Raw genomic sequence first — 14,971 nt, forward strand, 5'->3', positions numbered from 1 at the left:
TTTAGTTATTATGACAGCATCCATGTCCTGATCAATAGCGGGTGCTTTGGTAAGCCAGAGGAGCTAGGTAAAAGGTCTGCAGCCCTGGACATTAGAGAAAATGGCTGCCTCCGTCTCATATAGGCGATACAGTAGATCCACTTCAATTTAAGCATGGCAGAGGGTTACCACGCAAGTCAATGATCTGACTGCACTAGCAGGGATACAGGACAGAACCTCCACCCGCACTGTATCTTCACAGTAAGGTAAATAACAAACTGGGCAGTATCAAAGATGGCCGACACAGGACGTGTGTCAACGGTTCATTGAAGATTTTATTGACATTCCCAATAGCCTCTTTTACTCTTAAAGAAAATAAACATCTTTTAGAAAGCTCGGTACACACAGTCTTCAGTGTGAAGCAGTTTTACTAAAAAGAACACTAGCTTTAACTCTCCGGCGGCACGAGGGGAGCGTGCACAGACACACGTCTGCAGGCCTTCCAGCAGCTACGGGGTTAAACACTTAAAGTCTTCATATATTATATATATATATGCGCATATGTATACACACATATATATATATATACACACACACACACCATAAAATGAGGCATTGTCCATACTTTGACTGTCGAACACTCGGTATGTACAGCAGGGCTGCGCGTCCGTGGCGAGGCAGCGCTATGACGTGATTTAATGGTCCGCTGACCTCTCAGGTGTTGGCACGGAGGGGCCTCGCATTATTAGTTGCAGCTCCTACAGCAGTTTGTGGCTGCCAATGAGCTCCGCTCCAGAATCTTTTTGAAAAGTAACCAGAATAGGTGAGACACAGCAGGAGTTGGGTGGATGAGATGCACCGGTTTATGGAACGCGGTGCAGTGGGGCAGGAGGGGAGGGGGGTGGGGGGAGGTGTATCAGGGCTGTCCACATGGCCGATGAGAGCAAAGAAGGACAAATTAAGACACTGTGATAAGAGCTATGACTGGGGACTGTAAGATTAGATCAGTGATGTAGTCTTAGTACATGTAACACACAACAGCTGGGGTCTACATTCAAAAATCCCATTTTGTTTGGCAGTAATCTGTCTTTTTCTTGCAGAAATCTCCTCGAGCTGCACAAAGACAGAGACGCAAACACAACATAAGTGACCGTTCCAGGAGCCATTTTGTCGACCATCTTGCCAGCGAACTGCGTCCTTCTCCGGCCCTTGCAAGGGTGCCAGTAGGTTGAGCCGGGTATTGGAACACTACAAATACTGAACATTGCACTTAATCTGTGCCAGGTTGGCAACGGCTGTGTACAAATGAATTTACGGTGATTTTACTGAGTGATTATTTAAGAGCTCTCCAAACATGGGCTTGTCCCATTCCGCCACACGAAATATCCCGGAAACCAGACCCGTCAGCAACGGAAAATCACACATTAATCGAATCCAATGACACTGTTAGTGCAGATGAGGAGTTAATGGCCGGGTGCTGTCACCGATACAAGCGCCCTCCGTGCTGTTCCATGGGAGCGAGGTGAGATCCCTGGTTTGGAGACATGTAAGTGGGCCACAGGATCAGTCGTGTCCACTGGATGTTTCTTGCCCCGCCATCTCTGGGATGCAGCACTTCCGCTGCGGCTATGATGGTTGCAGGCAGCTTATTCTCCCCTGCCGGGCGCTGGGACGGTGCGGAGGGGTGAATGAAAGATCTGAGGTGTGATGAAGGTGGTTGTCTATTATGAAGATGATTACACCAGGTGCCTCTGGAAGAGATGGATTCAAAATTACTGTTAGCTCACAAACAGCACGATACTCAAAGGGCCACTGGAAAAAAATGATGTATATGTCATTATTAATCTAAGGACAGCCCCATAATATACACAGCAATATTCCTGGAATATATAGGGAAGGAAGCGGGAAAAAAATTAATTTCTATATAATTGATGCTACCTCAGATTTACATGTAAACGTAGGCTGTATCATTTACATCACAGGTTCTCAAACTCGGTCCTCAGGACCCCAAACAGTGCATGTTTTCCTTTTCCAGGTCCCCTCACAGAATCACAGGTGAAATAATTAGCCCCACCTGTGGATCTTCTAAACTGTGTTGGTGAGTAATGAGTACACCTGTGCTCCTGCTGGGTGAGCGGGAAAATGTGTGTGGGGTCCTGAGGACCGAGTTTGAGAACCACTGATTTATATAGATACAAATTATACAGACACATATATATATTTTTTGAATATATAAATTCTGTAGGGGTTGATAAAATATATGTGCCTGTTAGGGGTAGCTAACCCTGGTCCTCAAGAGCTACCAACAGTGCAAGTTTTCCAGGTCTCTCAGAATCACAAGTGAAATAATTAGCTCCACCTGTGGATCTTTGAAAATGTGTTAGTGAGTAATGCACACACCTGTGCACCTGCTGGGTGCTCTGGAAAACATGAATTCGTGGAGAGGCTTGGCTACCCCTGGTGTAGGAGATACTGGCAATAGTTGCAGTCCGAACCGCACAAGGCATTATGGTACACGTACACGGATGACGCCCGGTCTGTACTGCGCATGCACAGTGCGCTAAATGTGAACAAATTGCGCCAATTGCTCAATTAACTCTCCCCTATAATGGAGGGTATATTAAGATGACACCAGGGACTCATGGTTACCCCTGAAGAAGCATTTAATAGACGAAACACATTGGGACTCGGCTCATAGTTCCTCTTAAAGTGGACTCTCATACATATGGACTATACTGTCATTAAATTAGGATAGGCCTTTATATATTTTCCTCTTTATATGTTTGCCCTGTTTTGTATTGTATTCTATGGACTAAAACTTGTGTCTGAATACTTCACTAACGGGGAATTATTTATTTCCCGCACAAATTAAAATGTGACCAAGATTATTCCTACTGCTAATCACCAGAGGGTGCTTTTGGAATATTATGTTAATATGCGACTGATCAAATATTCTTCCTTTATCTTGTTAAAACCATTTATATAATTGAACGTTTCTATCATGTCCCCCCTTTCCCTTCTCTGCTCCAAACTATACATATTAAGATCTTTTAGTCTTTCCTGGTACGTTTTGTGGTGTAGCCTTGCACCATTTTAGTTGCCCTTCTTTGTACAGTCTCTAATGTATTAATATCATTCTTGAGATTTGGCCTCCAGAACTGAACACAGTATTTGAGATGAGGACGTACCAATGACCTATACAGTGGTATTATCACTTCTTTCTTGCTACTACTGATTCCTCTCCCTATGCAACCAAGCATCTGACTTACCTTCCTCATTGCTTTGTTACAATGTTTGCCCGCCTGTAAGTCACCTGAAATAGTGATTCCTAGGTCCCTTTCCTCTACAGTACTTTCCAGTATAGAGCCATTAATACTATATCTAGCCCTTGAATTTTTGAGACCAAGTGCATGATCTTTCATTTTTTGGCATTAAACTGTAGTTGTCACGTTCTTGACCATTCCTCTAGTCTACCTAGATCATCAATCATTTGTTTTACCCCTCCTGGTGTGTCTACCCTGTTGCATACCTTTGTGTCATCTGCAAAAAGGCATAGTTTCCCTTCAATACCATTTGCAATATCACAAATAAATATATTAAAAAGCACTGGTCCAAGTACAGATCCCTGAAGTTCTCCACTGGTAACATTTCCCTCTTGAGACTGCACTCATCCAATCCCATGCTTTCCAGTTTATTTAACAGTCTGCGATGTGGAACAGTGTCAAAAGCCTTACTAAAGTCTAGATAAGCTATATCTATGGCCCCCCCTTTATCTATTTCCTTAGTCACCCAGTCAAAAAAGTCAATAAGATTTGTTTGACATGATCTCCCCCCAGTAAATCCATGCTGTTTGGGACCCTGCAAATTGTTGGATTTGAGATAATCTACGACTCTTTCTTTTAAGAGTGTTTCCATCAATTTCCCTACTACTGATGTATTGAGTGACAAAAACACTGTGAAAGTTGTCAAGGGGAGATATAAATATATGCCCCAGGATCCTAGCTTCTGTCTGGTTGACTGTTAGCTAATTAGCCACCTTGATTGCCAGACCACCAGTGAGAGGCTGATAAAAGGTGGGTCAGTTTCTCTGGTCAGCCTCTCGCTGCCTGGGAAGCAAGTTGAGGCCTGCAGAGAAAGAGAGACCATAGCTTGTGATTGTACTGTAAGTGCTGTGGTAAATGCTGGTTTGGAGAGCTGGACACTAGGTTTCTCCATCTTGAGAGAGGGATTTATATGTTAGTTAGAGCCGGACAGGCTAGGATTTATTTTTTGATTATTTTGTGCTCTCAAATAAAACCAGATGCAGATACTTGTACCAAGGTCCTGGACTGGTGTGCTAATTATTGCCTGCTGTACGTTTCATGACAAAACAGCACCATAGTAGCCATGGGCTGAATCATGGGCTTCTCTGGCTACTATGGTGCTGTATTGTCTTGAAAAAGGTCTACAATGACCGAAACGTCGACTGATTGTATTGATGAACGTGAGTAATAAAATGTGTTTCACTTCAAGACATGGTGAGTGCCCAGCTTTCTGGATTTAAATTGTGACCCTTGTGTCTATATTGGAGCACCCCAATCTGGTTCATTGGCAGTGAGTGTAGCTCTTCACATTGACACTATATATATATATATATATATATATATATATATATATATATACACATACATATATATATATACATACATATTAAAGCAAAAGAGTGTCACTCTCCAGACTTGGAAGAAATAACATCAGTCTCGTCACTCAATTCTCAAAGTTTCGAGTGTATTCAAAACTCGTCATCAGGACATACAATACAACAATCCTCTTACCTTTATACCTCTTATCTCCCCTGCTGTGCTTGACACCAGACAGCTCTGCTTCCGGCTCACTCGCAATGTCCGGGCAAATGCCGATGACATCACGGGAGTCGGTACGTCGCCTAGGCAACCAAACGCACCCCCCCTGTGAAACCAAGTAGCTAAAGTGAATACACCAACATATATAATTTTTTTTTTTAAATATTAAGTGATCTCAGATGAAGCACTGGCTACATTCTCAGTATTTAACAACTGAACAATCAGATATCAAATTCTGTATAGGTATACACTTACTATATCTAAATCTAATTAATGACATGTACCAGAAAAGAGAGCATAGGAAATATACCATTGGGACACACCAGTCCAATCTGTATATTAAATAGTCAACTCTATGTAGCAATGTATTAATAAAAGTGATGTGTGTGTGTGTGTGTGTGTGTGTGTGTGTGTGTGTGTATATATATATATATATATATATATATATATATATATATATATATATACACAAAATATATGTGATATATACAGTGCTACATCCATGAAAAAGAGAGACCTACAGCTGTTAGGCATCTGCTATGTCACGTATAAAATATACAAAAGGACCATGATGATTAAAGCGCTTCTATTCCTATATATCATAACCATGAATATGACATTATTACCAAGTAAAAGAGTACAGCTGCTGTCTTCTATCAAGATAATAGACCACTCCACAATAAATGATTAATGCCAATCACATAAGTGCTGAAAAAGAAAGATGGTCATTTAGGCCTTTTGGTTTAACTGTATCAAGTAGATGTATCCACTTGGTTTCCATTTGTAACAAAACCCTATGTCGATCTCCTCCACGGGGACTCTCTGGAACATGATCAATTATCATGTGTCTCAGATTGGCCATATTGTGTTTCTTTCCCACAAAATGTCTGCCCACTGGTTGCTCCGACGACCTGCCACTCACTGCTATTCTAATTGCAGACCTGTGTAGAGCCATCCGTTCCTTGCTGTAATCATCATGGTCCTTTTGTATTTTATACGTGACATAGCAGATGCCTAACAGCTGTAGGTCTCTCTTTTTCATGGATGTAGCACTGTATATATCACATATATTTTGTATATTTTTTTATATACATCACTTTTGTTAATACATAGCTACATAGAGTTGACTATTTAATATACAGATTGGACTGGTGTGTCCCAATGGTATATTTCCTATGCTCTCTTTTCAGGTACATGTCATTAATTAGATTTAGATATAGTAAGTGTATACCTATACAGAATTTGATATCTGATTGTTCAGTTGTTAAATACTGAGAACGTAGCCAGTGCTTCATCTTAGATCACTAAATATTTTTTTACATTTTTATATATGTTTGTGTATTCACTTTAGCTACTTACTTTCACAGGGGCTGTGCGTTTGGTTGCCTAGGCGACGCACCGACTCCTGTGATGTCATCGGCATTTACCGGTCATTGCGAGTGAGCCGGCAGCGGAGGAGATAAGAGGTATAAAGGTAAGAGGATTATTGTTGTATTGTATGTCCAGATGACGAGTTTTGAATAAACTCGAAACGTTGAGAATCGAGTGACGAGACTGATATATTACTGATGTTATTTCCTCCAAGTCCGGAGAGTGACACTCTTTTGCTTTACTATTTGCCTTCTTCGAGTGAGCACCACGGCCAGAGGATTGGGAGCGCTCACTCACTGAATGGGAGTGCCTGCATTCACGGAACGATTATATATATATATGTGCTCTGCATTGTTCTCAGTGTTTTTCAGTAAGATCACTGGTTCTCAGTGTGCCTCAGTAATGTTACTGGTTCCCAGTGTGCCTCTGTAACTTTACTGGTTCCCAGTGTGCCTCAGTAAGGTAACTGGGTCCCAGTGTGCCTCAGTAAGGTTACTGGGTCCCAGTGTGCCTCAGTGAGGTTACTGGTTCTCAGTGTGCCTCAGTGAGGTTACTGGGTCCCAGTGTGCCTCAGTGAGGTTACTGGGTCCCAGTGTGCCTCAGTGAGGTTACTGGGTCCCAGTGTGCCTCAGTGAGGTTACTGGGTCCCAGTGTGCATTAGTAATATCACTGGTTCCCAGAATGCCTCAGTAAGATTACCGGTTTCCAGCGTGCCTCAGTACTGTTACTTGTTCCCAGTGGGCCTCAGTAAGGTTACTGGTTCCCAGTAGGTCTCAGTAATATCACTGGTTCCCAAGGTACCTCAGTAATATCACTGGTTCCCAGTGTACCTCAGTAATATCACTGGTTCCCAGTGTGCCTCAGTAATATCACTGGATCCCAGTGTGCCTCAGTAATATCACTGGATCCCAGTGTGCCTCAGTAAGGTTACTGTTTTTCAGTGTGCCTAAGTAAGGTTACTGGTTCCCAGTGTGCCTCAGTAAGATCACTGGTTCTCAATGTGACTCAGTAATGTTACTGGTTCTCACTGTGCCTCAGTGATGGCTCTGGTTCCCAGTGGGCCTCAGTAAGGTTACTGGTTCCCAGTATGTCTCAGTAATACCACTGGTTCCCAGTGTGCCTCAGTAAGGTTACTGGTTTCCAGCGTGCCTCAGTAAGGTTACTGGTTCTCAGTGTGCCTCAGTAAGGTTACTGGTTCCCAGTGTGCCTAAGTAAGGTTACTGGGTCCCAGTGTGCCTCAGTAATATCACTGGTTCCCAAGGTACCTCAGTAATATCACTGGTTCCCAGTGTGCCTCAGTAATATCACTGGATCCCAAGGTACCTCAGTAATATCACTGGATCCCAGTGTGCCTCAGTAAGGTTACTCTTTTTCAGTGTGCCTAAGTAAGCTTACTGGTTCCCAGTGTGCCTCAGTAAGATCACTGGTTCTCAATGTGACTCAGTAATGTTACTGGTTCTCACTGTGCCTCAGTGATGGCTCTGGTTCCCAGTGGGCCTCAGTAAGGTTACAGGTTCCCAGTGTGCCTCAAGATTATCACTGGTTCCCAGTGTGCATCAGTAAGATCACTGGTTCTCAATGTGACTCAGTAATGTTACTGGTTCTCACTGTGCCTCAGTGATGGCTCTGGTTCCCAGTGTGCCTCAGTGATGGCTCTGGTTCCCAGCGTGCCTCAGTAAGGTTACTTGTTCCCAGTGTGCCTCAGTAGTATCAGTGGTTCCCAGTGTGCCTCAGTAATATCACTGGTTCCCAGTATGCCTCAGTAATATCACTGGTTCCCAGTGTGCCTCAGTAAGATTACTGGTTCTCACTGTGCCTCAGTGATGGCTCTGGTTCCCAGTGTGCCTCAGTGATGGCTCTGGTAAACAGTGTGCCTCAGTGATGGCTCTGGTTCCCAGTGTGCCTCAGTGATGGCTCTGGTTCCCAGTGTGCCTCAGTGATGGCTCTGGTTCCCAGTGTGCCTCAGTGATGGCTCTGGTTCCCAGTGTGCCTCAGTGATGTCTCTGGTTCCCAGTGGGCCTCATTACTGAGACATACTGGGAACCAGTAACCTTACTATCACTGGTTCCCAGTGTGCCTCAGTAAAGTTACTTGGTCCCAGTGGGCCTCAGTAAGGTTACTGGTTCCCAGTAGGTCTCAGTAATATCACTGGTTCCCAGTGTGTCTCAGTAAGATTACTGGTTCCCAGTGTGCCTCAGTAAGGTTACTGGTTCTCAGTGTGCCTCAGTAAGGTTACTGGTTCCCAGTGTGCCTCAGTAGTATCAGTGGTTCCCAGTATGCCTCAGTAAGGTTACTGGTTCCCAGTGTGCCTCAGTAAGGTTACTGGTTCCCAGTGTGCCTCAGTAAGGTTACTGGTTCTCAGTGTGACTCAGTAAGGTTCCTGGTTTTCAGTGTGCCTCAGAAAGGTTACAGGTTCCCAGTGTGCCTCAGTAATATCACTGGATTCCAGTGTGCTTCAGTAAGGTTACTGGTTCTCAGTGTGTCTCAGTAAGGTTACTGGTTCTCAGTGTGCCTCAGTAATGTCACTGGTTCCCAGTGTGCCTCAGTAATGTCACTGGTTCCCAGTGTGCCTCAGTAATGTCACTGGTTCCCAGTGTGCCTCAGTAATGTCACTGGTTCCCAGTGTGCCTCAGTTATGTCACTGGTTCCCAGTGTGCCTCAGTTATGTCACTGGTTCCCAGCGTGCCTCAGTAAGGTTAGTGGTTCCCAGAGTGCCTCAGTAATATCACTGGTTCCCAGTGTGCCTCAGTAATATCACTGGTTCCCAGCGTGCCTCAGTAAGGTTACTGGTTCCCAGCGTGCCTCAGTAAGGTTACTGGTTCCCAGCGTGCCTCAGTAAGGTTACTGGTTCCCAGCGTGCCTCAGTAATATCACTGGGTCCCAGTGTGCCTCAGTAAGGTTACTGTTTCTCAGTGTGCCTCAGTAAGGTTACTGGTTCCCAGTGTGCCTCAGTAATATCACTGGTTCCCAGCATGCCTCAGTAAGGTTACGGGTTACCAGCGTGCCTAAGTAAGGTTACTGTTTCTCAGCGTGCCTCTGTAAGGGTTACTTCTTCCCAGTGGGCCTCAGTAAGGCTACTGGTTCCCAGTATGTCTCAGTAATATCACTGGTTCCCAGTGTGCCTCAGTAAGGTTACTGGTTTCCAGCGTGCCTCAGTAAGGTTACTTGTTCCCAGCGGGCCTCAGTAAGGTTACTGGGTCCCAGTGTGCCTCAGTAAGGTTACTGGGTCCCAGTGTGCCTCAGTAAGGTTACTGGGTCCCAGTGTGCCTCAGTAAGGTTACTGGGTCCCAGTGTGCCTCAGTGAGGTTACTGGTTCCTAGTGTGCCTCAGTAAGGTTACTGGTTCCCAGTGTGCCTCAGTGATGTCTCTGGTTCCCAGTGTGCCTCAGTGAGGTTACTGGGTCCCAGTGTGCCTCAGTGAGGTTACTGGGTCCCAGTGTGCCTCAGTGAGGTTACTGGGTCCCAGTGTGCCTAAGTAAGGTTACTTGTTCTCAGCGTGCCTCAGTAAGGTTACTGGTTCCCAGCGTGCCTCAGTAAGGTTACTGGTTCCCAGCGTGCCTCAGTAATATCACTGGGTCCCAGTGTGCCTCAGTAAGGTTACTGGTTCTCAGTGTGCCTCAGTAAGGTTACAGGTTCTCAGTGTGCCTCAGTAAGGTTACTGGTTCCCAGTGTGCCTCAGTAAGGTTACTGGTTCATAGTGTGCCTCACTAAGGTTACTGGTTCATAGTGTGCCTCAGTAAGGTTACTGGTTCTCAGTGTGCCTCAGTAAGGTTACTGGTTCCCAGTGTGCCTCAGTAATATCACTGGTTCCCAGCATGCCTCAGTAAGGTTACTGGTTACCAGCGTGCCTAAGTAAGGTTACTGGTTCTCAGCGTGCCTCAGTAGGGTTACTTCTTCCCAGTGGGCCTCAGTAAGGCTACTGGTTCCCAGTATGTCTCAGTAATATCACTTGTTCCCAGTGTGCCTCAGTAAGGTTACTGGTTTCCAGCGTGCCTCAGTAAGGTTACTTGTTCCCAGAGGGCCTCAGTAAGGTTACTGGTTCCCAGTGTGCCTCAGTAAGGTTACTGGGTCCCAGTGTGCCTCAGTAAGGTTACTGGGTCCCAGTGTGCCTCAGTAAGGTTACTGGGTCCCAGTGTGCCTCAGTAAGGTTACTGGGTCCCAGTGTGCCTCAGTAAGGTTACTGGTTCCCAGTGTGCCTCAGTGATGTCTCTAGTTCCCAGTGTGCCTCAGTGAGGTTACTGGGTCCCAGTGTGCCTCAGTGAGGTTACTGGGTCCCAGTGTGCCTCAGTGAGGTTACTGGTTCTCAGCGTGCCTCAGTAGGGTTACTTCTTCCCAGTGGGCCTCAGTAAGGTTACTGGTTCCCAGTATGTCTCAGTAATATCACTGGTTCCCAGTGTGCCTCACTAAGGTCACTGGGTCCCAGTGTGCCTCAGTAAGGTTACTGGTTCCCAGTGTGCCTCAGTAATATCACTGGTTCCCAGTGTGCCTCAGTAAGGTTACTGGTTCTCAGTGTGCCTCAGTAAGGTTACTGGTTCCCAGTGTGCCTCAGTAATATCACTGGTTCCCAGCATGCCTCAGTAAGGTTACGGGTTACCAGCGTGCCTAAGTAAGGTTACTGTTTCTCAGCGTGCCTCTGTAAGGGTTACTTCTTCCCAGTGGGCCTCAGTAAGGCTACTGGTTCCCAGTATGTCTCAGTAATATCACTGGTTCCCAGTGTGCCTCAGTAAGGTTACTGGTTTCCAGCGTGCCTCAGTAAGGTTACTTGTTCCCAGCGGGCCTCAGTAAGGTTACTGGGTCCCAGTGTGCCTCAGTAAGGTTACTGGGTCCCAGTGTGCCTCAGTAAGGTTACTGGGTCCCAGTGTGCCTCAGTAAGGTTACTGGGTCCCAGTGTGCCTCAGTGAGGTTACTGGTTCCTAGTGTGCCTCAGTAAGGTTACTGGTTCCCAGTGTGCCTCAGTGATGTCTCTGGTTCCCAGTGTGCCTCAGTGAGGTTACTGGGTCCCAGTGTGCCTCAGTGAGGTTACTGGGTCCCAGTGTGCCTAAGTAAGGTTACTTGTTCTCAGCGTGCCTAAGTAAGGTTACTTGTTCTCAGCGTGCCTCAGTAGGGTTACTTCTTCCCAGTGGGCCTCAGTAAGGTTACTGGTTCCCAGTATGTCTCAGTAATATCACTGGTTCCCAGTGTGCCTCAGTAAGGTTACGGGTTTCCAGCGTGCCTCAGTAAGGTTACTTGTTCCCAGTGGGCCTCAGTAAGGTTACTGGTTTCCAGCGTGCCTCAGTAATGTTACTTGTTCCCAGTGGGCCTCAGTAAGGTTACTGGTTCCCAGCAGGTCTCAGTAATATCACTGGTTCCCAGTGTGCCTCAGTAAGATTACTGGTTCCCAGTGTGCCTCAGTAATATCACTGGTTCCAAGTGTGCCTCAGTAAGGTTACTGGGTCCCAGTGTGCCTCAGTAAGGTTACTGGTTCCCAGTGTGCCTCAGTAAGGTTACTGGTTACCAGTGTGCCTCAGTAAGGTTACTGGTTCATAGTGTGTCAGTACTGCACTTCTCACAGAGTAATGTCAGTACTTGCTCTTCTCACAGAGTAATGTCAGTACTGCGCTTCTCACAGAGTAATGTCAGTACCGCGCTTCCCACAGACTAATGTCAGTACTGCGCTTCTCACAGAGTAATGTCAGTACCACGCTTCCCACAGAGTAATGTCAGTACTGCGCTTCTCACAGAGTAATGTCAGTACCACGCTTCCCACAGAGTAATGTCAGTACTGCGCTTCTCACAGAGTAATGTCAGTACCACGCTTCCCACAGAGTAATGTCAGCACTGCGCTTCTCACAGAGTAATGTCAGTACCGCGCTTCTCAGAGTAATGTCAGTACCGTGCTTCCCACAGAGTAATGTCAGCACCTGCGCTTCTCACAGAGTAATGTCAGTACCGTGCTTCCCACAGAGTAATGTCAGCACCTGCGCTTCTCACAGAGTAATGTCAGTACCGCGCTTCCCACAGAGTAATGTCAGCACCTGCGCTTCTCACAGAGCAAAGTCAGTACTGTGCTTCTCACAGAGCAATGTCAGTACTGCGCTTCCCACATAGTAAGGTCAGTACTGCGCTTCCCACAGCGTAATGTCAGTACTGCGCTTCCCACAGAGTAATGTCAGTACTGCGCTTCCCACAGAGTAATGTCAGTACCACGCTTCCCACAGAGCAATGTCAGTACCGCGCTTCCCACAAAGTAATGTCAGTACTGCGCTTCTCACAGAGTAATGTCAGTACTGCGCTTCTCACAGAGCAAAGTCAGTACTGTGCTTCTCACAGAGCAAAGTCAGTATTGTGCTTCTCACAGAGCAATGTCAGTACTACGCTACTCACAGAGTAATGTCAGTACTGTGCTTCTCACAGAGTAATGTTAGTACTGCGCTTCTCACAGAGCAATGTCAGTACCGCGCATCTCACAGAACACTACAGCCATGCTGTTAAATGACTGATCATGTCTAAAAACAAACAGGGGTATCCTCAAGTAAAACCACATATTTCCACTTTAACATTTCCCTATTCAAATTAATGTTGCTCTTTGTATGTTGTCATTTTTTCTTTTAAATCTATTACAGCTGGACCCGCAGTCATCCATTCATTAGGTAAGGCTGTCCTGATCTGTAGCGCGTTTGGCCCCACACAAGGATGGTCGTTTGTAAGATATAAACGTTAATTGGTCAGGCCAAATGTATGCAACATAAGAACTCAATGTTACTCAATGTCAATGCAGAAAGGCCAATGTAATCCTCATCTAGCGGGTTCACCACCTGCCTCATTAGTATTCTGTCGCTCTCACAAGCAGGGCCCTCCACCTTCTTTCATTAACCTTGATCTCCAGTGCGCTCCTACTCACAGTCAACGACTTTCGTCCTTTCCGTCCGCCCTTCCCAGGGCACTGGATTATTGAGTGCTACAGTTATCGGATCGATCAATACTGCATATCAACCCGGGTACCGAGCAGGGTTGAACACGGGTTCAACCCGGCTCGCGGAGCAGTGTAAATGGGTAACCTCGGTCAATGCGACTTGGGTCCCGTTCACAGCATAGGAAGAGCCAGTGCTTGGAAATGATCTCATCTCCAAGTGCCAGCTCGGCGCGTGACGGAGGTGACTTCATGGACCCGGGTCGGGTCGCCAGTCTGAAAGGGGTCTCAGCCAGGATGGACCCGTGTACAAAATCCGGATGTGTCACATTGTATTTTTGTAATTATCACTGTACGGCACTACTGTACATATGCCTGGTGGCACTATATGAATAAAAGATAATAATAATATTGCAATACCTTATGTTTGGGACATCTTAATGAGAAGTTCTCTTCACTTAATAAGCAGCCTAGAATGAATAGGGAAAACAAATTAAACATAAATCTCTGAATCTGATAATGAAATGGGCATTTGTCACATAAACCCCCCTGTGCCAAAGGCTTTTCAGATCACATGACTAAGCAGGGCCGTAGCTAGGGTAGTGCGGCCGGTGCCATCGCACAGGGCACCACAGGTCAGGGGGCGCTGTTTGGGCCTGTCAAATTTCTGTTTATTATCATTCTTGCTTGTAGCTTCCTCTTATTTCATCCCCAGCATCTCCTGGCCTCCCCTATCTCTTCCCTGGCCCTTCCCCATGAGGCCATGGCCCTTTTTTGGGTGCATTATGTCCCTTTGAAAAATGAGGGGACGCCAATGCTCTTTCTGGCACAGGGCACCAAAAAGTGTAGTTATGGCTCTGTCACTAAGCACCCCCTAACCCCCAATTTATTAGCCCGCTGACAACTTAAGATTCATCACCATGAGTATATATTGATGTATAAGACATTTTCCATGCTAATAAATCAATAATTACTTTTAGTTGCTCACTCTTGCACCTCTTTTTATTACGGTCATTCCCTCTATAGTGCCTGCCTCATTCTATGCAAGCGAACGAGACAGATTCACAAGGTTTCCATGCTTCTAATGGGTTTTTATTAAACTTTGTCACAGAAAGAACAATTCTAACACACGCAGGAACAATTTTCCTAGGTCAAAGGGAGCTGAGCATGAAATGTGGTCTCAATAAGCTTTCTGGCCTGATGCCGCCCATTTCCCTACAGAGAGTTCAGGAAGCAGCAGGCAGGCAATGATAAAGGAAGAGGCGGCCATTTCCTGGAAATCAGGGCAGAGGGCTACCAAGGGTGGTCACGGGCTAAATATGCTTCCTCCAGGGACATGACGTGGCTGCTATACATCAAACTGGACAAATTATTATTCAACGCCAGTATTTTCTGGTGCGAAAAATAGTTCCATCTTACAGAAACACAACCCAGTCATGATTTAGCTGCAACGTGGCCAGCCATTTTGTTGGTTACTTTGACTTTGTGCCACAGTAAGGTCATCAGTGCCTCAGGAACCGATGATAAATTGTTGTGCATACCGTTTATACGTGCTAGCTAGAAGTACGTAGGAAAGCGACTTTATAGAAAACACCTCTAAAAGGTGCGACTGTAAAAATGAGTAAACGATTTGCATTTGAAGTCAATCCACAACACCCACAATGCAATGCAGGGGTCTGCTGGTCTCACCTGCCTCCATGGCACATATGTAGTGGTAGGTCTGTGTGCATCCCTTGTGGCTGCATCCCACGGTTGCTCCCAGCTTCTGACACCTAGGACAGAGCTGCAAGGCAGAGGGGAGAGTCAGTTTTTACACTTTATACCGACCATCTCGTTCCAGGACAAGCTCAAAAGCACAATAATAAGATATGCAGACGGGCAATTCATCACTA

General features: G+C 45.8%; 1 protein-coding gene across 3 annotated transcripts in view; it reads right to left on the reverse strand.

Moving 5' to 3' along the window:
- Nucleotides 1-290: 290 nt before the first annotated feature.
- Nucleotides 291-14,971, reverse strand: part of RAI1 (retinoic acid induced 1) — a 164,231-nt gene continuing 149,550 nt past the window's right edge. For all 3 annotated transcript variants that reach the window (XM_088448134.1, XM_088448135.1, XM_088448136.1), the window contains 3 exons: nt 14,769-14,862; nt 13,500-13,549; nt 291-1,730 (listed from right to left, as the gene is read on the reverse strand). In XM_088448134.1, coding sequence (XP_088304260.1) covers nt 1,716-1,730; nt 13,500-13,549; nt 14,769-14,862 — 159 coding nt within the window. In that variant the 3' untranslated portion in view covers nt 291-1,715. The remainder of the gene's footprint in view (nt 1,731-13,499; nt 13,550-14,768; nt 14,863-14,971) is intronic.

This window comes from Taudactylus pleione, unplaced genomic scaffold (genome assembly GCF_031769625.1).
Source record: "Taudactylus pleione unplaced genomic scaffold, aTauple2 ptg000451l, whole genome shotgun sequence".
NCBI lineage: Eukaryota > Metazoa > Chordata > Amphibia > Anura > Myobatrachidae > Taudactylus > Taudactylus pleione.